Source organism: Ostrinia furnacalis, unplaced genomic scaffold (assembly GCF_004193835.3).
Source record: "Ostrinia furnacalis isolate ACB-3 unplaced genomic scaffold, ASM419383v2 OfSCF5263, whole genome shotgun sequence".
NCBI classification, from domain to species: domain Eukaryota; kingdom Metazoa; phylum Arthropoda; class Insecta; order Lepidoptera; family Crambidae; genus Ostrinia; species Ostrinia furnacalis.
In genome coordinates, this window is record NW_021135502.1 from 48,947 (window position 1) to 71,438 (window position 22,492).

At 44.0% G+C, this 22,492-nt stretch overlaps 1 protein-coding gene across 1 annotated transcript in view; it reads right to left on the reverse strand.

Annotated features, from left to right (window-relative positions):
* The window catches only part of LOC114360916 (spectrin beta chain, non-erythrocytic 5 kst), a 133,336-nt gene that overhangs the window by 45,666 nt on the left and 65,178 nt on the right, over positions 1–22,492 (reverse strand). The window contains exons 17-32 of the mRNA XM_028315781.1: positions 21,416–21,551; positions 20,429–20,641; positions 18,374–18,520; positions 16,784–16,954; positions 13,537–13,605; positions 11,764–11,872; positions 10,949–11,121; positions 10,063–10,253; positions 8,983–9,177; positions 5,983–6,157; positions 4,453–4,565; positions 3,607–3,719; positions 2,562–2,686; positions 1,789–1,928; positions 750–852; positions 202–275 (exon numbers count right to left, since the gene is read on the reverse strand). Coding sequence (XP_028171582.1) covers positions 202–275; positions 750–852; positions 1,789–1,928; positions 2,562–2,686; positions 3,607–3,719; positions 4,453–4,565; positions 5,983–6,157; positions 8,983–9,177; positions 10,063–10,253; positions 10,949–11,121; positions 11,764–11,872; positions 13,537–13,605; positions 16,784–16,954; positions 18,374–18,520; positions 20,429–20,641; positions 21,416–21,551 — 2,247 coding nt within the window. The remainder of the gene's footprint in view (positions 1–201; positions 276–749; positions 853–1,788; positions 1,929–2,561; positions 2,687–3,606; positions 3,720–4,452; positions 4,566–5,982; positions 6,158–8,982; positions 9,178–10,062; positions 10,254–10,948; positions 11,122–11,763; positions 11,873–13,536; positions 13,606–16,783; positions 16,955–18,373; positions 18,521–20,428; positions 20,642–21,415; positions 21,552–22,492) is intronic.

Sequence of the window (22,492 nt, forward strand, 5' to 3'; positions counted from 1 at the left end):
AAACAATCCCACCAAAAACATTCTGTAAAAAACTAGCCAAGTCTCGGTGAAGCTGCTTGTTTATCTCNACATTACACTATCGTTATGTGCAAGTACACGTACACACACAAGTAAAGCTCACTCGCATTTGTGAGTTGCAAGAACTACAACAACCTTAGTATTATGTCGTAAAGACCAAAACATAATAAGGCCACAGTTTACCTGTAGCTCTGATCTTTCGCCGTTTTAGTTTTGTCCTGGATCCAACTCTGGAGTTCTTCTGCAGCGGCGAGGAACTAAAAATAAAAATTAATCAGTTAATTTCATTATTTTGCAATTAACGATTCATGCGCGACTGTCATGAAAAGAATTCTAATTGGAATTAGTGCACCCTATTTCGGGTCGTGTTTTGATGCTGGAGTGTATCTAAGATACTATTACGGGACTATTCCCACCTCTCGTTCCCACCACTGCAACTCCTGTGTAGCCAGGATCTACAGGTTGGCCGCCATAAAAACCCGACCAATGAAGGTCAAGTTTGTCCCGGGGGAAAGTTAAACAGTCATTGGAACCGCAACGAAATTAATCAGAAGAACATAGGAGGAGTTCGAAATTAAGGTTCGACTTTCCTCCATTTCAAAGCGGATGACAAGTGACAAACAATGGTTTAAAACCTTTAAGAAAAATACGTCTTTAGTCGTATAATAATACGGCGGTAGTTTCGCCACTGGCAATTAGCATAGTAATCTTGATTGTTTTTAAATACGAACCTGTTGATGCGCCAAGCTGGCGAGTAGCGCCCGCCTTCTATCCGCCGCAGCGTGTCGCACCGCGTCGCGTTTCTGTACGACTGCGTCTCGCCGCGCTACGATGCTGGAAGAAAAGTGTTTATTAGTATTGTCCTTCATATACATAATATACGAGCAGACTTTCTGGTCGAAATTTCTCGAGAATCGCCGAGAAATATGACCTTATAATAGAAACAATTTGTCGCTTTAGAGATATTGAAAATTGGCATACATGTTTGATTTTGCACAATGACCCCCAATAGTTGCTTAAGTGAAGCAGCAAATCGAACGCACAGCGCTGAATAGAGCTCTGTGATTGGTTCGTGTGTCGCCCTGTGCGTCCAAACGCACTGTGAGGCCTCATAGTAATGTTTGTGAAGGGCGTTAGTGAATACTCAGTGCTAGGAAAGTTAGCGCTGGAAGTGTTGGTGAATATTCACTATTCAATTAGTGTTGAGAGAGTTGTTGAGTATTCACTTGTCAGTAGAGTAATCTTGGGTTGAGTGTTGTTAAGTGCCTACTATAGTCTGGTCTGTAAGTATGTAGAATTTTGTCCAATGACCCCAAGCTACCCATCCTTATCGCTCGCGCGTAATTATATTGCTGTCGCGACTGTGCGACGGGCGCCCGCAGTGAGTGTGCGAGCGCGACAGCAACATAATTACGCGCGAGCGATAAGGATGGATAGCTTGGGGTCATTGGACATAATTCTACGTGTTCACAGACCGGGCTTTAGTCAGTTTAATAGTTTTGGTAAGTATTCCCGTAGTGTTGAAGGGTGTTCCCTTAGTGTTGGTGGGTGTTCCCTTAGTGTTGGTGGGTGTTTCCTTAGTGTTGGTGGGTGTTTCCTTAGTGTTGGTGGGTATTCCCTTAGTGTTGGTGGTGTTTCCTTAGTGTTGGTGGGTGTTCCCTTAGTGTTTGTGGGTGTTTCCTTAGTGTTGGTGGGTGTTCCCTTACTGTTGCGAGTATTACTGGGTGGCTCTTAGTGTGCGATTGGCAGTTAGTAGTGTTGTATACTCACTGGTCAGCAGCATAGTGCTGTTGTCGCTGTAAGTTGGCGGCTCTTTGCTTGAGCGCAGCCAGGCGATCGTCTTGTGCTGCTAGACGCGCCTCTAATTCTTCGTGTCTCTTGAGAAGCGCCTCTGCTTCGTCCACAGACGACTGGGAACAAGAAGTAAATACAGGGTGTTAGGTAAATGGGTATATGAGCCGACACTAGCCCATGTTAACATGGCCATATAAATGGTATGGTGAAGTCAGAAAATTGATATCTTCATTTTAATTATTTTAATTTTCATACAAATCGGATTTTATAAAATTTATTTTGTATGAAAATTTAAAAAAATTAAATGATGATATCAAATTTCTAACTTCACCATATCATTCATATGCCCATGTTAACATGGGCTAGTGTCGGCTCATATACCCATTTACCTAACACCCTGTATAAATAAATAAATATGGACATTTTACACAGGAACATCAGTCTGGAAGTGAGTAAAAAACACCGTAAAGCCGGTCGTACAGCATATTATTGTATTTGCTTGCCATTGACCTTCATCCACTTGCCTGATATAGGTCTAGCGCTATCTGTCGGGCGCTTTGATAGATGTCGCCACGGTTTACATCGTAGCTTAGTTGTGTACGTACCGTACGACGACATCGTAAAGATAGCAGGGAAGCGCTGGACGCAGGCCGCTACCAATCGATCAACGTGGAAAGCATTGGGGGAGGCCTATGTTCAGCAGTGGACGTCCTATAGCTGAGATGATGATGATGATGATGTGTACGTACCCCAGTATGACGGTAGTCGAGGCAAGCCAGGTGCGCGCCGCTGGCCGCGTCGATGTGGTCGGCCTCGCGGTTGAAACTAGCTAGTTGTACTAGCTGCTTTAGACGCGCGTCTTTCTCCGCCCAGTCTGGAGAAGAGAAGAAGAAGAATATGAGCACTTTCACATTTAGACGATTTAGTAATTAGCCGAAAATTTCATACTATGCGACAACGAATGTACCACATTATCTCGGTGAATAAATAATCTTTGAATCTTTGAATGCATGCCTTCACATTATAAAAACACCGCTGCCGCGCTGTAGTCGCGTTTCTAACGCCCTAATGTGAAAGAGCTCTATAGCCTTATTTACACAAAAAGAAAAAAATACACATTGAGCACGATGTTGTGTAATGAAACGCTCCTTCGTAATTAAAATTGCTTAAGGCGATTAGAGTCCTCAATGACCTTCACACTCCGCACAACTCCCGCGTACCCCGCACGAAAACTCCGATCACCATTGACACCGATCAAAAATACACGGGCATAGGTAGGTAAGTGATTTCTATGCACACTCGTAGTTTCCAGTCACCCCTCACGCGTTCGTCAAATAGTTTTCGAAATATTAAGTCAATCAAGTCTATAATAATGCCCTTTAGGGCAACACCATTCATACTAATCAACCAACAAGTTCTTCAAACGAGTTCTTTCTCAACCCTTCAGGGTATAATAAGTTCAAACCTATTTGGACCGTAACACAATAAAATAAGATTCAAAATATGGTCTCCCACCATATTCAGATTGTTTAATTAGTGTGCAGTTACACCATCTTACTTTGACTTTAACAAACGTCAAAAATCTGTCGAATTCCGTACAAAAAGCACCGGTTATCGCTATAGTTACAGTTAAAGTTAGGTGGTGCAACTCAGCCTTATGTTTATATCTGTTGTCTAGTACCCATAGTTAGGGTTGCCAGGCGTCCGGATAAAGCCGGACATGGTTAGGCTCTTTGCGTGTCCGGCCAAAATAACCGTTGTCCGGCTTTAGTAAAGGGTCAAACAACGACTCACGTTTCTCAACAGCCTTCTGCTCGTCGTGCAGATGGTTGATCTTGTCGGCGACGTCGGTCAGCGACGGGTTGTTGCCGACCAGCTGCTTGCCCAGACCGATCACCTCTTTGAACCTGGGGACGGATGGAACATTCGGATTAAAGCGTCGATTTAAGACACAGTAGACATAATCCCACTAAATAATTTCAAGAAAACTAAGAGCAATATGAATACAAATTATTATTGCTCGCTCGAAAAAACAAACTTCAAACTCTCATCATAACGTATAGTATTCCGTGTATAGTTCTTGCAACTCAGGAAGGCGAGTGAGCTTTACTTGTGTGTGTGTACGTGCACATGCACATAACGATAGTGTAAAGTCTATCAAAACTTTTGAAAAACGAACAGTAGCGAGTCACCACACATGTAAAGCTCACTCGCCGACGTAAATTGCAACAATTATAAAGTTTTTTAAGATCTTTACAAGCAAACCCCATAAGTATCCAGTGTGACTAGGACACATACAATCTTATCGATTTAAGACAAGCCCATGTCCTCTACTGGACAAAGGTCTGGCAATGTACTGCCTGAATTCAGGTGCTACTCGCGACCGTCATTAGATTGTGAGATCACAAACCACATAGTATTGACCATAATTTGTCGTTCAAAATCGATACAATACTACGATACGATAGTTAAGTTATCATTGTAATTTTATTGAATTGTATTCTGTGGTTGTGCCTTTAAATAAATAAATAAATAAGAAATCATCATGACACGCATCCTAGCTTTGCTGAAAAAGCAACCCACATGCATACTAATAAAGGACAACATAGAAGCTAGCAAAAGTATCATAAAGTAACTCACTCATCCTCGTGCGCCTTGATGTCATCGCCAAGCTCCTGGTGTCTCTTGTGCAGCGCTTCAGCCGTCGCCACGTCCTTGGCCGATGCTTCGGAAGACAGCTGCTCGTGCACGTTCTATAAGGAAATAGATATGAGTATCATCAGGTCTTCACTGCAGGAACAGTAGTCTCTAAAGCCCAGTCGCCGAGTACGTAGAATTTCGTCCAATGACCCCAAGCTACACATCCTTATCGCTCGCACGTAATTATGTTGCTGTCGCGCTCGCACACTCACTGCGGCCGCCCGTCGCACAGTCGCGACAGCAATATAATTACGCGCGAGCGATAAGGATGGGCTAAGCTTGGGGTCATTGGCCAAAATTCTACGTGCTCGGCGACCGGACTATAGTTATCAGGGAATAGTGGAGGATTTGGTAGACTCTCACCACGCTGATCAGATGGCTTGGAAAAAATAGCGCCATCTACGTAATACCAGATTAAATTTGTAAACAAACAAATAGCACAAATACTTATTGCCTGCAGCATCTGGCTACTTCTCCCAAAGATTTGGTATTCCACAGCGCCCAAAATGATCTCAATTAAAGTGGTGGGTGTGAAATTAAGGTGTCAAATAAATAATTTAGGTTGTGAATACGAGACTATTCCAGCCTCTCTTTCCCACATCTGCAACTCCTGTGTAGCCAGGATCTTCAGCTTGACCGCCAATAACCCAACCAGTGAAGGTCAAATTTGTCCCGGGGGAAAGTTAAACTGTCACTGAACCCGCAAGAAAATTAATCAGAAAAACATAGGAGGAGTTCGAAGTTAAGGTACGACTTCCCTCCAGTGCGAAGCGGATGAAAGTAGACAAAAGAAAGGTTAAGTAACTTTAAGAAAATATATGCACCACGGACAGTAAGTATGGGGACCTATCTTGTGAGCTATGAAGTTGTGGATGTGATAAACAATTTTTACCTGCAGCCAATCCTGCAGCATCTGGCTGCTCCTGCCAAAGATCTGGTGTCCTACAGCGCTTTATATGTCAACTACTCAAAGTTGTGTTTGTGAGAGATTTAGAAGATGGTGCCTTGATGTAACATGTTTATGGTGTCGTCAACTACCCAATTTAAAGTCTTTGTGATTGAAGATTATTACCTGCAGCCAATCCCGCAGCATCTGGCTGCTCCGTCCAAAGATTTGGTGTACCACCGCGCTCAATATGGTGTATAGTGGTGTGTGTGTGTAAAATTAAGGTGTCAAATACGCGCACTATTATTATTATTTATGTACATGTATATTTTATGCAGTATAGGTTAGTGTCCGTGACTCCCACTCGGCATGGGGCACACTGAAAACCAGCGTCGTGGCCTCCCTCACCGGGGGCCATGGCATATGCTGAGTGGGGTCCCATTGCGATGGGCATCGCTGTGCGACAGGGTGGCAGTGCTCAGTTTATGTTACCTCTGTCTTATTTGCTTTTCTTTTATTTACATCTTTTGTGTTTCTTTCTTTCTTAAATACTGTAGGAATGATAGAATGTGAATGATCATTACCTGCAGCCAATCCTGCAGCATCTGGCTGCTTCTGCCAAATATCTGGTGTCCCACGGCGCTCTCCAGCCGGGAGCGTCGCTCGGCGGCCTGCGCCTGGCACCGCTCCCATACTGCCTTGATCTCTTGCTGACGGGCTTCCACGTTCGCCCGCTCGTTGGGGTATTGGTTCTTGACGCTGTGGGAATAGAGTTGGTATTAGCATGGCGCCGGTAAGATGAGCTGGGGGTCCTTCAATAGTTTTGTAAGAATATCCTAAGTTAAGACGCTGGTTTAAATCGAGTCGCCGTTCGCACTAAGTGCTCGCGTGCGATCGTGTTTGTGTCTAGTTCGCTTGTCAATAATGTCTAAGCTCGTGATCGTACTCACTTGCTCCGGCAGAGCTGTTGTGTACTCAGTGCCCAAGAGGTTGATACTCACTGGGTGGTCAGCAAGCAAGTTGAAACTCACTCAGTGGCCAGCAAGTTGAGACAAACTCGGCGGCCAGCAGGTTGACATGAAGTAATTTCTCTCCTTTCGTCTCGTCTTCTCTACGTTTGGGTGGGAACTGGGTCTGATGGTCTGATGGTCATCGGTGGACCTGCTGTGTACTCACTCAGTGGCCAACAGTTTTTTTGACGGTGGACACCTCTCGAGTGATTCCATCTATGCTTGGCTGTCTCCAGGGCGGTGCAGGTCTAAATGCTGTGCGTTGCTGGCACCTGATGTGTACTCACTCAGTGGCCAGCAGATTGACAGTAGACACCTTCTCCCTCAGCGGCTCCAAATCCCTCTCCAGCTGTGCGTGGCGTCGCTGCAAGGCCTGCACTGTGCGCAGGTCGGAAGGCGGCGCGTTGCTGGCCGCTAGCTGATGTGTAGTCACTCAGTAGCCAGCAGTTTGACACTGACTCAGCGACCAGCAAGTTGAGACTCAATCAGTGGCCAGCAGATTGACACTCAGGTGCCAGTAGGTTGACACTCATTGGCTAGTATGTTGACACTCAGTGACCAGTAGGTAGACACTCAGTGACCAGTAGGTAGACACTCAATGACCAGTAGGTAGACACTCAGTGACCAGTAGGTAGACACTCAGTGACCAGTAGGTAGACACTCAGTGACCAGTAGGTAGACACTCAGTGACCAGTAGGTAGACACTCAGTGACCAGTAGGTTTATGCGGAAGGTGAGTTACTTGCTGTGAGCTGCTGCATAGTTATTTACTGTGCGTTACTTACTAAGAGCTGCTGTGTACTAACTCAGTAGCCAGTAGGATACTCACTCAGTGGCCAGCAAGTTGACACTCGTTCAGTGGCTAGTATGTTGACACTCAGGGGTCATTAGGTTGACACTCAGTGCCCAGCAGGATACTTACTCAGTGGCCAGCAGGTTGACAGTAGACACCTTCTCCCTCAGCGGCTCCAGCTCTCTCTCCAGCTGTGCGTGTCGCCGCTGCAAGGCCTGCACTGTGCGCAGGTCGGAAGGCGGCGCGTTGCTGGCCGCTAGCTACTGTTACCTGCTGTGCACTAACTTAGTACCTAGCAGGTTGACACTCACTTCAAGTCCAGCAGATTGGCACTCAGTGTCCAGCAGATTGACACTCACTTAGTGTCCTGTAGACTGTAGGTTGACACGCAGTAACCAGTAGGTTCACACTCAAAGGCATGTAGGTTGACACTCAGTGTCCAGTAAGATACTCACTCAGTGGCCAACAGTTTTTTTGACGGTGGAATCCTCTCGAGTGATTCCAGCTATGCGTGGCTGTCTCCAGGACGGTGCAGGTTTGAATGCTGTGCGTTAATAGCACCTGATGTGTACTCACTCAGTGGCCAGCAGGTTCACAGTAGACACCTTCTCTCTCAGCGGCTCCAACTCTCTCTCCAGCTGTGCGTGTCGCCGCTGCAAGGCCTGCACTGTGCGCAGGTCGGAAGGCGGCGCGTTGCTGGCCGCTAGCTGATGTGTAGTCACTCAGTGGCCAGCAGATTGACATTAAGTAATATACCGACAGATGACGGCAACAAACAGCTCACATCTCCTCTATTCTCGTCTCGCCTTCTCTCCGCTTCGGTGGAAATAAGGTCTGATGGATTTCTGATGAACAGCGGCCAGCAGGTTGACACTCACTTAGTGACCAGCAGGTTGATACTCACTCAGTGGCCAGCAAATTGATACTCAGTGGCCAGTAGATTGACATTCACTAAGCGGTCAGTAAATTGATACTCAGTGACCAGCAGGATTCTCACTCAGTGGCTATAGCAGATTAGTGCAGACTTACGTTACTTGCTGTGAGTGCTGTGTACTCCGTGGCCAGTAGGTTGACACAGAGTAACCAGCAGGATACTCACCCAGTGGCCAGCAAGTTGAGACTCACTCAGCGGTCAGTAAATTGACACTCAGTGCCCAGCAGGATACTTACTCAGTGGCCAGCAGGTTGACAGTAGACACCTTCTCCCTCAGCGGCTCCAACTCTCTCTCCAGCTGTGCGTGTCGTCGCTGCAAGGCCTGCACTGTGCGCAGGTCGGAAGGCGGCGCGTTGCTGGCCGCTAGCTGATGTGTAGTCACTCAGTAGCCAGCAGTTTGACACTGACTCAGCGACCAGCAAGTTGAGACTCAATCAGTGGCCAGCAGATTGACACTCAGGTGCCAGTAGGTTGACACTCATTGGCTAGTATGTTGACACTCAGTGACCAGTAGGTAGACACTCAGTGACCAGTAGGTAGACACTCAGTGACCAGTAGGTAGACACTCAGTGACCAGTAGGTAGACACTCAGTGACCAGTAGGTAGACACTCAGTGACCAGTAGGTAGACACTCAGTGACCAGTAGGTTTATGCGGAAGGTGAGTTACTTGCTGTGAGCTGCTGCATAGTTATTTACTGTGCGTTACTTACTAAGAGCTGCTGTGTACTAACTCAGTGGCCAGTAGGATACTCACTCAGTGGCCAGCAAGTTGACACTCGTTCAGTGGCTAGTATGTTGACACTCAGGGGTCATTAGGTTGACACTCAGTGCCCAGCAGGATACTTACTCAGTGGCCAGCAAGTTGACAGTAGACACCTTCTCCCTCAGCGGCTCCAACTCCCTCTCCAGCTGTGCGTGGCGTCGCTGCAAGGCCTGCACTGTGCGCAGGTCGGAAGGCGGCGCGTTGCTGGCCGCTAGCTGTTGTTCCTTCTCGGCCATCCAGTCGAGGGCCTCGTCGCAAGTCCGGCCGAAGAGTTCCACGCTGGAGACGAAAATAAAGATTAGTTACAGGTTGTTGTTAAAAATACAAAAAAAATATGGAGTCTGAGGTAGGCTAGGGCCTCATTGTCATTTTAGACAATAGCAGTTCTTTAAGCTGCTTCCCCCCTAGAAGCAGCTTTTTTGCAGCTATTAATTACGTATAAACCGATTTTACAACTCTAAAAAGACGACTCGCCTAAGAGCCACCTCCTAACCCATACTACACATCATTCTACAATCCCCACAATGAACATACCTCCCGAACTCCTAAAATTCCCATGGTTATCTTTACCTAATGTATGTAGCGGCCTGCATCCAGCGCCTTCCTGCTAACTTTGCGGTCCATCTTATGAGAGAACGTCCCACGCTGCGTTTTCCGGTCCAACTATTTTACAGCTCTATAAAGACGGCTCGTCTAAATGCCACCTAACCTACTAAATTCCTACATCATTCTACAGCCCCCACACCTAACATGAACCCTGTACTCCTAAAATTCCCAGGGTTGTCTTTACCTAAAGTCCCCGACACACAAATTACTCCCTAAGAGCGCTTTCACATTAGGACGTTAGTAGCGCGACAGCAGCGCGGCAGCGGTGTTTTTTATAATGTGAAGGCATGCATCCGCTGTCACATAGTATGAAATTTTCGGCAGCGCGTCTGTCGCGCTGCTAAATCGCCTAAATGTGACAGCGCTCTAAAGCTTAAAGCCCGGTCTGTGAGCACGTAGAATTTTGTCCAATGACCCCAAGCTACCTATCCTTATCGCTCGCGTGTAATTATGTTGCTGTCGCGCTCGCACACTCACTGCGGGCGCCCGTCGCACAGTCGCGACAAAATTGTACGTGCTCGCAGACCAGACTATAGCTCCCTAGCCTCTCTCACTCACCTGGAAGCGCCTTCCAAGCTCTTCTCCTTCTGCTGCTTGAGCCGCAGCAGCCGGTCCCACTGCTGCTTCAGCTGCTGCCTCCTGGCGGTCGCCTTGCCAGCCTGGCTGTGCTTGGCAGCCACCAGCTGTTCAGCTGCTGCGTCGATGTGTTCCAGACGCTTGGAGGCTGCTGAGAGGTCCGTGACGAATTTCTGGGTGGAGAAAAATTTACATTGTATTGTCAACTTGTAATTCAGCATCAAGAAGTGTGTGAAGCATTAGCTATACATATTTGTTTCAAAATGGCATGACATGTATGTAAAATAGCGTGTTTATTGCTGCTGTCGCATGATCTATACAAAATGGCGGCTTATCCACACCTTAGATCCTGATGATGTCCACATTTCGTACCGGGGTCTCTAGAGATACGTCATCCCTTCACCAGGCTCTTAGGTCACTAAAGAGACACGTCAGTCCCACATCCGTCACTTGGACCAATAAAGAGACACACCATCAACTAAACCGTACTTGGGTCTCTAAAGAGACTTCTCACCTCCTCTCTAAAGAAACGAATCATATCCTATCCTCAAACTAGGGTGTCTAAAGAGACAAATTATTCGTCTCTGCGTCTCTAAAGGGTCTCTAACACACACTAGGGTCGCTACCGAGACACGTCACCCCCTCATCTCGTACTTGGGTCTCTATAGAGACGCGTCATACCCTGATGTGTTACTTGAGTCTTTAGAGAGACACCTCACCCCTGCCCACACCTGGTACTTGGTAACAAAGACAGTATATCCCTTTGCCTGCTACTTGGGCTTCGAAGGAGACGCCATCCTCTCACCTGGTCTGTAAAAAGAAACAGTTTCTCCCCTCACCTCAAGCTAAAGACCCTAGTTCCTCTCACCTCGTACTTCCTCTTGGCCGTGTCCACGCTGTCGCCCGCGTCGTCAGTCCGCAGCATTCTCTCGCGCTCCTTCATCCACTTGTCGAAGTCGTCGCACTCCGCGAAGAAGCCGTACAGTTGGATGGCGTCTTCTAGTTGAGCTCGGCGAGCCTCCGAGAGTTGGAGGAGCTCCTCTGTAACAAACAAGGAGTTTATAGATCGATTCATCCACGAAGACGCGCCCCACCATTCTTCCACTAATGTTTGAGTGTTATCGGTACAAGTTAAACAATATTGACGCTCGGATTGCTCGGATCAAACTCCTTGCACCCCACGCTTCCCTCAACCAAAAATTGGTGATGAAACGATCTATCTCGAAAATCAATAGTAAATCAATTTAAACAGTGTGAAAAATAAAATTAATTGATTGTAGGCATTCATTACAGGGGACATTTTGATTACAGGGGCAGCAATAACTTTTCATAGCAAGCATGTGAATTCGCAGTCCGTCTTCGTACCACCACCCTTTTCCACAGTGTCTCACCTTTACACAACTTGGTTGTTCGTAGGCTCTCAAAAACTGAATGTACACAATCTCTCTTCTGTCTACCACCATAGTTTCCACAGTGACTCAGCTTCACAAAGGTTTATTGTTTCTCCTAAAGACTAGATCAATCCAGGTTCTTCGACCAGTGGCCGTGGTCTCGAGTTTACGCTCATTGTCCAAGCTTCTCGATCAGCTACAGCTGATCGGTATCGGGGACATCGCTTGTGCAACGGACTTCTCTGCACCTCGACCCTAGTACTAGACAAAGTCCTTAAGATTCCAATCTCACCGTAATCTTTCTTGATAGCCGCTCGCCTGTCTTCAACGGTGGGCAGACGGGCGGGGGCGGCGCGGGACGCGCGGCGGGCGTGCGGTCGCGGACGACGCACAGGCACCACCTGGGAGAAAGAAATAAAAATATAAGTCTATCCAATATAGCTTGATTAGAATGACAGCTGCCATCAAAAGTAACGACATAACTTTGTAGTAGCGATCAATGAGAGCTAAATATTGGCGGACGTGAAATAATTCACGTCTGACCTACAAACAATATTTTCGACGACAGTGCTTCCAATAAAAATTTTAATTTCGTGTAAATGCAGCGTTAAATTACACCAATAAGTAGTAATTCGAAATTATAAAAATCAAGCTAGAGTATTAACGACGTCTCTACAAGGTTATCTCGAGTTACAAAAATGTTAGTGTTGGGACATATCGACAAATGTCATATTAAATTAAAACTAATTTTTTAACATATTTATCAAAAAAAAATTCTAACTAATTTTTTAACATTATTTAAGTCAAGTTATACGTTTTTCTAAATGTTCACTATTAAAAACCAAAAAACATTTCATTCTTAAATAATCAAACATCGGAAATCAATCACCGGTAATTATTTGGGTATTCATAGCACCGTTGCTCTAGAAGAGATGCCCACCGCCCTCTAGCGAGAGGAAAAAACCACTGAAGAACACTGATGATAATGACTACGACTTAGGTTGTACACCCTTGACATGAATTTTAAATTTTACTGTCTTTAAATTTAAATCATAATTGTCATTTTTATATAAGAAAAATTGGGTGCATTTTTTAAATCATTTTTTCGAAAACTTATCGATACATCTATGTGAACCGTATCCCAGCACTAGTCACATTCGTTTGACAGCTGTCATTCTAATCAAGCTATATTGGATAGACTTATAGCAACAAAATTACAAACCAATGTCATCCAAAATCGGTTTCTATTGACAGTTCGTGGTCGTTGCTCTACAGGGTGAAAACGATAAGTGATCTCACTCGATTATTTCTAAATTAAACAAGATATCAAAAAACTAGTTACTGATCCTAAAAGTGCTTCATGAGCTCTATCAAACGGTATTAATAATAGGTTACATAATAAGCTGGATCTATCCGAAAATTCAATGTTTCCAGCTTCCATACATTTGGTAAAGTCACATTATTTTAAAAACTACACATGATATCGTAAAACTGATTACTGATTCTTAAAGTGCTTCACAAGCTCTATCCGATGGTATCAATAATAGGTTGCAGAATAAACTGGATCTATCAGAAAATTTTGTCTGGTCAGTGTGTCTGGCATTTAGTATGGAAACTGGAAACATTGAATTTTCAGATACATCCAGTTTATTCTGTAACCTATTATTGGTACCGTTTGAACGAGCTCATGAAGCACTTTCAGGATCAGTAACCAGTTTTTCAATATCTTGTACAGTTTAGAAATAATTGAGTGAGATCACTTATCGTTTCCACCCTGTAGAAAACAAAAATCATTTTAAAAATGTTGCCAAAAAGTTTCCCACTCCGTATGGGCTTTAGAACACTGAACTGTCCCTGATATGGCATTTACAGGAGGGCGCTACTATCAATACTGGGCTATTACACATCTGACTTGACGTTTCAGTTGTTGGACTATAATTTTTTTCCTCTTTTTTTTAAAGAAAGAAATTAAATGAAAAAGATTATAAGAATATATTAATGAAACTTGTGGGTAGATCCACTGCCAAAGAGTTGGGACGAGAAAGATAAAACAAAAGAAAATTACCTGCTTCACTAGGACCGTCTTCTTCACGCGCTGGACAGTACGGACTTTCTCTGGGCGGCGAACTTGCACCTGGAAAGGAATGATTTATTTTAGGATCAGATTTAGGGCTAGCTCTAATACCCAAAAAGTTTTTTAGTTCTTTATTTTTACTTTTCTCTTAGTACTCAATAGAACCAGGGTCGGACTGGGCCGGAAGGGCCCGGGTGGCTGATCGCAATCCCGAGGCCCGAGACTAGATCATGGTGATGGGATACTATCGAAAAATACTGAGNTTTTTTTCTTCCAATTACTTATTTATTTATTTATTTATTTATTTATTTACTTATTGTAAAGAAAACGTTATAACTTTTATACTAAGAGGTATATCCTGTAAAAACAGTAATAATGCTAAATAACAGACGATGCTAAAAAAAATACATAAAATACTCAGAAAATGCCAACAAATAATAAAAAACGATAATTTTTGAAAAAATCTGCCTTTAAATTCGTGTTTTTTTTTGTTATTTGATAATTTTCTCCAAAAATGCCCCTATAACAGGTGGTTTTTATTACTTTGTATTATTCTCTATCGTATTACCTTTGTAAAACCAAAAATCGCTTGTCTCTATCCCTATCACAACATTTGCTATGATCGTTTGAACTAAGCCTCTCCGGGCGCGCCATTCAACGCTTCGTTAACAACGAAACTGAAAATGGCTCTAGATTTGTAATTTTGATAAAGACAAGTTAGATTTCAAATAAAAACCAAAGATTTCGAAGTAAAATAAGCATTTTAGCTAAAATTAAAATTGTCCCTACCTGTAGCGGAGAATAATGTTGTGGTAGGCCTTTGTTCAAACTATCATAGAATATGTTTTGATTTTTGGTTTGACAAAGGTAATACGATAGAGAATAATACAAAGCAATAAAAACCACCTGTTATAGGGGGATTTATTGGAAAAAAATATCAAATAACAAAAAAAAACACGAATTTATAAGCAGATTTTTTTCAAAAAGTATCATTTTTTATTATTTGATGGCATTTTCTGAGTATTTTTTGGTATCGTCTGTTATTTAGCATTATTACTGTTTTTACAGGATATACCTCTTAGTATAAATTTACATATTGAAATTGATATTATAAATTATCTGTATTGTATAACTTGTTGGCGCGTTGGACTTTCTGTAAGCCTTCAAGCAGATTATAAATAAATAAATAAAATAAAATAAATAAATAAAAGTTATTACGTTTTCTTTACAATAAGTAATTGGAAGAAAAAAAATCTATAATTTAAAAAAATAAACTCTAAAAACTTTTGACCTCTTATTGTCGATAAAAATAGATCTAGTTTCACCTAATTTCATATGTGAACTTTATCGTGACTCCCGTTTTATTTTCTCACAAGTTTTATTTTGCTTTTTTTTATGTATTAACATAAAAACCACTTTTCATGCAAATAAACTGATTTGATTTGATTTGATTTAAAAAAAAGCAAAATAAAACTCCCGTCATTTTCCGGCAATTTTCCGAGTATTGCATAATTTATTAGAGGACGCAATTTTATTTTTGGGACATGTGTGGGTCAATGTGGTCAATAGAAGCTTAACCTCAAGTTTTTGGGGTCGCCACTCTTGTCCCCCAACCGCCATCATCTTGAAAAAAAGGGGTGAAAACACTTTTGTAAGTCTTACAAAAATTCGCTATTGCATAATTTGTAGCAAATTGTTTTGCCTACAAATAATATGTTACATAACTTTTTGTCCTAAATTAAAAATTAGAGAAGTTATACATAAGCAAAAAGGTTTTTTTTATTTTAGGCTTATAACTTCTTTAATCTTTAATTTTAGGCAAAAAGTTATACTAACATATTTGTAGGCAAAGCAATTTTCTACAAATTATGACTGTACAATTTTTTTGTACGACGCATAGTTTCTGAGACATGCACGCGGGCAATCCTAGCACAGGGGCCACGCTGCGCGGGCCCAGGCCCCTCTTTCCCACTGGGCACTTTAGGCACGTGCCCAGGGCCCTGCGACCGAGGGGTCTTATTAATGTCTCTGTTGGCTACCATTTGTAGGTATATTTATCTTAAAAAAATAACAATAATAATATTATAAATTTCAAAATATGTATTTAAAGAGTCAAAAAATCCCTAAAAATACCCCTAAAAATTTTAGACCCCTAAAATTTTTATCCCATCTCACTTATTTACCCCGTAAATCTGGGGGGAAAACCCCTAAGTTGGCAACACTGGGGGCCCCCGTCTACTCAAAATACCTTTCTTCAGATGATATGGGCCCCCTTGATCTTTAAGTGCCCAGGGCCCCTAATAGGTTAAAGACGGCCCTGCGCGGGCCCTCTGTGCTACGGTTGCCGCATGCCCCGCAACCCAGGCCCGTGGGGGGCCCGCGCAGGCTGGGGCCCGGCTGGCAAATGCCACCCCGACTGTATGGCCAGTCCGACGCTGAATAGAACTGCTCTTGCGAGTAGACAATACTATGTGCGTTGTTCATTCCTTTACAACAAAATAAACAAAATCCTTGATATTTACACTTACCCACGTAACAAATTCAAAATTACATTGAAAAATTGGTTGCAAGATCTCACATTTCACGAAACAGAGAATCTCATAAAGTCGCCATAATTGATTGCAGTTATAGAGAGAAAATTGAGTGGTTGTCTATCTTTTACAGATAAAACCGATCCCAAGATCTACATCGCAGGGCTCTTTCTTTCTTTCTTTCCTTCTTTCTCTCTTACACACTCACTTGTTTTAATATGCACTGCACACGTACGTACAATTTCAAATACATATTCTACTCTCTCTTACACACACTCGACACACACACACACACACACACACACACACACACACACGACACTCACACACTCACAAGTAGGTACCTATTTACCAAAAGCTATAGTACTTAATTAAAATTATGTTTGGCATCATCAACTAAATTACAACTGTGAAATTAAATTGGTGGAAGAATTAGCGTCTGTCACACAGTTTAAATGTAACTAGTATAGACGTTAATGATCCCTATCTTAATACAGCTCCTATTGTTAAATGTAATTTTTTCGTTAAGATACCATGTGCATTGTTAAAGACAGAATAAAGTTATTTATAAAGTTATAAAAGTTATAAATGTTGTAGGTATGTTCTTAGAGTAGTTTTTCATATTTTTTATACATCAATCTGTCTCCCTCCACCCCATAATTACAAACGTAACATTCTTAACGCCATCACCAATCGCTCTCACTTACCGGCACAACCCTCGGCTCGATCTCTCGCACATAATTAGCGGGGACAAAGCCATCGGTCCTGTCAGCTTTCCGCACCGACCACCAGTCCGGATTGGTCTTGTTGATGAGGAACATCACCTCGCCCTTTTGCATTGATATGCCTTGCCCGGTAAACGCGTAGAGGGCCTTGACCTGGACGAATTAAATAGAATATATTAAATCAGGGATTACTTAGGTTAATTTTACTATGACGCCATGGAGAATTTGTCAAAGGGGTTCCGGTGAAAACTAGAGGTGGTTTTTAACTCGTCTAAGATCTAGAAGCTATCGTCTGGGCCTGTTTAACGTTTACTGACTGGTTTTAGCGGCCGAGCTGTAGATGTTAACTGTACAGGCGTAGCATGGTGGAAACTATAGTTGGATGGTGGAAAACCTCGGTTTGGACTGGCCATGAATCCTTCCAGCAGCGCTTACTTCAATACGCTGTTTACGTAACGTGGTTTTGAAGTTATCTGTTACGGTCATCGTGGAACATGATGTCATTCATGGCAGCATCTCACTTTGCGTGAGAAAGATGGAAACATTCTAAACTTCTGATTACGTTCTAGGGACCTCATAGATACTCTCGGGTCTATCTATCACCTTCGTTCGTGCCAGCATCACGCTTTACGGAAGAGGGACAGATAGTATACCTCTCAATCACAGATGCTCTTGGGTCTATCTGTCACTGTCGCTCATGTCGGCATTCCGGTATGTGCGAGAGGGATGGAAACATACTATACTAAACTGTATTATTCTTACCACCTGTATCAATCATGTGACAAGTAAATAAATAAATGAATAAATAAATCAAAATACCTGCGGCACGCTGCGCTCCTCGGTGACGGTGCGATGTTCCAGTCTCTCCACGGGCTCTTCCTCCCAGACTTCTGTCGGCACCAGCCGGGATTCCTTTTATATCTGTCACCGTCACTCATACCATCATCATGCTTTGCTTGAGAGGGATGGAAACATTGGATGGCGCTTCAGTCGCAAATGCTGCCGGGTAGTGACAGCTATTTGTCATTGTCACTCATACCAGTCTCCCGCCTTGTACGAGAGGGATAGAAACCTACCGGCGGCACGCTGCGATAGTCTCACAATCATAGATGCTTTTGGATCTACCTGTCTCTGTTACTCACGCCGCCATCCTGCTTTGAATGAAAGGGATAGAAACATACCTGCGGCACGCTTCGCTCCTCGGTGACGGTGCGGTGTTCCAGTCTCTCCACGGGCTCTTCCTCCCAGACTTCTGTCGGCACCAGCCGGGATTCTATCTGTCACTGTCACTCATGCTGACATCTGACTTTGCATGAAAGGGATAGAAACATACCTGCGGCACGCTATGCTGCTCGGTGACGGTGCGATGCTCCAATCTCTCCACGGGCTCTTCTTCCCACACTTCGGTGGGTACCAGCTGAGAGACTATCTGTCACTATTGCTCATGCCGGCCTCCCGCTTAGTGCGAGAAAGATGGATAGTCTACCTGTGGTACGCTGCGATAGCCACCATCTATCTGTCACCGTCACTCATACCAACATTTTACTTCGCGTGAGAGGGATAGAAACATACCTGCGGCACGCTTCGCTCCTCGGTGACGGTGCGGTGTTCCAATCTTTCCACGGGCTCTTCCTCCCAGACTTCTGTCGGCACCAGCCGGGATTCCTTGACCCATTCTTCTTCTTCTAAAGCCGCTGCGGACTCGACTTCTGTGGGGAGCTGGGGACAGAATACTAAATTTGAGGGTCATTATCGTAATTGGAATATTATGTTAAAGAAAGAAGGACAATAGGCCTGCCAGCGGTAGAAAGAAAGGAAGTAGATTTCTGATTTTTTTAACAGTTCCTTTGATTAGCTTAATGCGCTGACAGACCAGAGAAACAATATCAATCAACAATATAAAAACCAAAATCACTAGGTATTTGAAAATTAACATCATATTAGCGTCACGCGTGAAATGTTTCTCTATTATTCAAATTCAAATCCAAATATTTCATTCAGTACATAGGCCCTTTCCAAGGCACTTATAAACGTCCCAAATATAGCTTGCCCTACCACAATTCGGGAAAACATAATATGGGCAGGTGCTGAGAAGAAGTGGCGGAAGAAACTCAGTCACGTTTGTTTTATTTATTTCCGAGATTTTTCATTCTATCTGCTGTAACGTATGTATCAGTCTAGCCTCTGGTCTAACAATCAGCCTCTCAGCATTATCTTCCAAGGCTTTTACTCGACTTACAGCGATGCAGCGCCATCTATCAAGCCAGTAAAGCTTGCTTCTAATTTACTTTCGACTACCCTACAGATATCCTACCTGTAGCGTATGTATCCCTCTAGCAGTCAATCTTTCAGCATTAGCTTCCAAGGCTGCTAGCTCAGCGGCGTGAGCTCTGAGCTCGTCATGTAGCGCCCTCTACCGACCTAGTAGCTACACTAGTAACTAACAAGCAAGCACTAGCTTGCTTCTACCTTACTACTATCTTACTTCATCATCATCATCATAATTTCAGCCATAGGACGTCCACTGCTGAACATTGGCCTCCCCCAATGATTTCCACAATGGCCAGTTGGTGGCGGCCTGCATCCAGCGCCTACCTGCTACCTTTATGATGTCGTCGGTCCTTCTTGTGGGTGGACGTCCCACGCTGCGTTTTCCTGTACGTAGCCTCCACTCCTTGCTGCCTTATAGGCCATCGGTTCTGCGTACTTTATGCTCTGTCCTATCTCACCTGTAGCGTATGTATCCCTCTAGCGGTTAATCTCTCAGCATTCGCTTCCAAGGCTGCTAGCTCAGCCGCGTGAGCTCTGAGCTCGTCATGCAACGCCCTCTACCAGACCAGTAGTCACTAATGCTTGCTTCTAGTTCCATTCTACTATCATACAGTAGCAGCTACTTCTTTTATCCTATCCTAACTGTAGCGTGTTCTTCGCTCCTAATCTCACCTGTAGCGTATCTATCTGTAGCGTATCTTACCTGTAGCGTATGTATCCCTCTAGCGGTCAATCTCTCAGCATTAGCTTCCAAGGTTGCTAGCTCAGCCGCGTGAGCTCTGAGCTCGTCATGCAGCGCCCTCTACCAGACCAGTAACCACTAATGCTTGCTTCTAGTTCCATTCTACTATGATACAGTAGCAGCTACTTCTTTTATCCTATCCTAACTGTAGCGCGTTCCTCTCTTCTATCTCACCTGTAGCGTATCTATCTGTAGCGTATCTTACCTGTAACGTATGTATCCCTCTAGCGGTCAATCGCTCAGCATTCGCTTCCAATGCTGCTAGCTCAGCCGCGTGAGCTCTGAGCTCGTCATGCAGCGCCCTCTATCGACCTAGCTACACTAGTAACTAACAAGCATGCAGTAGCTTGCTTCCTTACTACTATCTTTATTCATCATCAACATCATAATTTCAGCCATAGGACGTCCACTGCTGAACATAGGCCTCCCCCAACGATTTCCACAATGGCCAGCTGGTGGCGGCCTGCATCCAGCGCCTACCTGCTACCTTTATGATGTCGTCGGTCCTTCTTGTGGGTGGACGTCCCACGCTGCGTTTTCCTGTACGTAGCCTCCACTCCTTGCTGCCTTATAGGCCATCGGTTCTGCGTACTTTATGCTCTGTCCTATCTCACCTGTAGCGTATGTATTCCTCTAGCGGTCAATCTCTCAGCATTCGCTTCCAAGGCTGCTAGCTCAGCCGCGTGAGCTCTGAGCTCGTCATGCAGCGCCCTCTGGCGAGCTAACAAGGCAGCGGCTTCGTGAGCGTCGCGGCCGCAGTCTTCAGTCGCAACCAGCGCTCGTTTCTCCTTCATCCAGGATTCAGCTTCGTTGGCGTCGCCGTAGAACTGTGAACGAAACAAATGTTGAGTATTTAGCATTTGCGATTTGTATTTTGGGTCACTGGTGACTCTTGTAGTTACTAAAATGACAGTAAGATACGAAGAAAGTATTAATTTTATACAAAAACACAAATCATGTTGAAATCACAAGAGAACGGGAGAGGTTTTTCTCTCTCTTCTCTCGGATGTCATGAAAGGCCACTAATGCACTTTTTATGCAGAACAAAGCTGCCAAAAATATGCGAACATCAGGCCTTTCCATTTCTCCAACACGCCTTATCAACGTAGGGGGTGTAGTCATATCTTCAATTTGCCTCTAGTAGAAGCAAATTAAAGTGAGAGATCGTTCCCTGCAGTGAAAGACATGACCTGATGATGATGTGGAGATATGACCAAGTGTCTTACCTGGTGCGCCTCGGCGGCGTCTGCGAGCTGTTTTTTTTATCCACAACGAGGAAGCTCTTTGCCTGTATCTCACCTGAAGGTAAGTGACGATCAGGCCGAAGGTGGAAGCTAGCTTCACCCGGAATCCTCAACCACGGAGTAACTGGCTATCTTACCTCTAACTGCCGGAACACAACAATGCTGTTAACATTGTTGTTATGGCGACAGACTTAGGTAAGATGGTGGTAGCTAGTCAGGCGGACTTAGAACAAGCCCTACCACCAACCAAACCGAACAGAAAAATCTGCCACCACTGGAATCGAACCGGGACCTCTGCGTCTGAAGCAGGTGCTCTTACCACCCGACCACAGAGGCGGTTGAGACCAAGTGTCTCACCTGGTGCGCCTCGGCCGCGTCTGCCAGCTGCTTGTCGCGCGCGTCATCCAGTTCCTTGAGCGTTGCCCACTGCTGCTGCAGCGAGGACAGCCGGCGCTCGATCTCGGCGCTCTTGGGGTGCTTGGCGTCGATCAGGCTAGTAGAAACAACAATGGGTACATAAATAACCGGTAATGGGTGCTTGGCATCGATTAAACTAGTGGGAACAACAATGATACATAAAAATCATCAATCAATCAATGATACATAAAAACATCTTTTGTACTAGCGTTGCTGTGGCGAGGAGAAAACTAGGCGACCGTTTTTTTAAGGACAGCTAAATTGTTTTTCTGTTTGGCAATGTTTTCCAATACTTTTTATTTAAGTATATTATAGTAGTGTAGTACGTAGTATGTAGTAAACCTGGTGCAAAGGCTCACAATTTTTTTTAAATTATTTTTACCTGTGGGAACTTATAAGTGGTTTATTTATTTATTTATTTATTTATTTAGGAAAACCAGGGTTTTACAGTGTGTAATAATGACATAAGATAGGCAACGAGTAAACCACTTATAGGATCCCACAGGTAAAAATTTGCCTATCTTATGTCATTATTACACACTGTAAAACCCTGGTTTTCCTAATTAAATAAATAAATAAAAATAAAAAACCAGTAAGGTAGTCGTTATAGGTCGCGCAGCGAGAGTTGCGACGATCAACACATGCAAAGATTTGTATTCGCGCTGAACGGACAAGGCAAGCAAAGATTTGTATCGGTATACGCTCGCTGCGCTCTTGCGAAGTCTGACGGATAAGTGCTTTCTGTCTCGCCTTCACACATTTAGCAAGAGCGAGGTAGCTAGTCTATTCGATATTTGAACTTGAATGTGTAATGTGTTGTGGTCAAATATTACATAAATGAGAATAATATTGTATTCGCCTAAACTTTCGCTGCGCGACTTATGATAGATTGATCATTGCGTCATACGAGTATGTATTTCGTGTCATATTTTAGATAAAGCACGGATGCTTTGGATTCTGTGAATGCCCCATGAATGGGACACACGGTTTTCATGCTCCTATGAAGAAAATATTCAT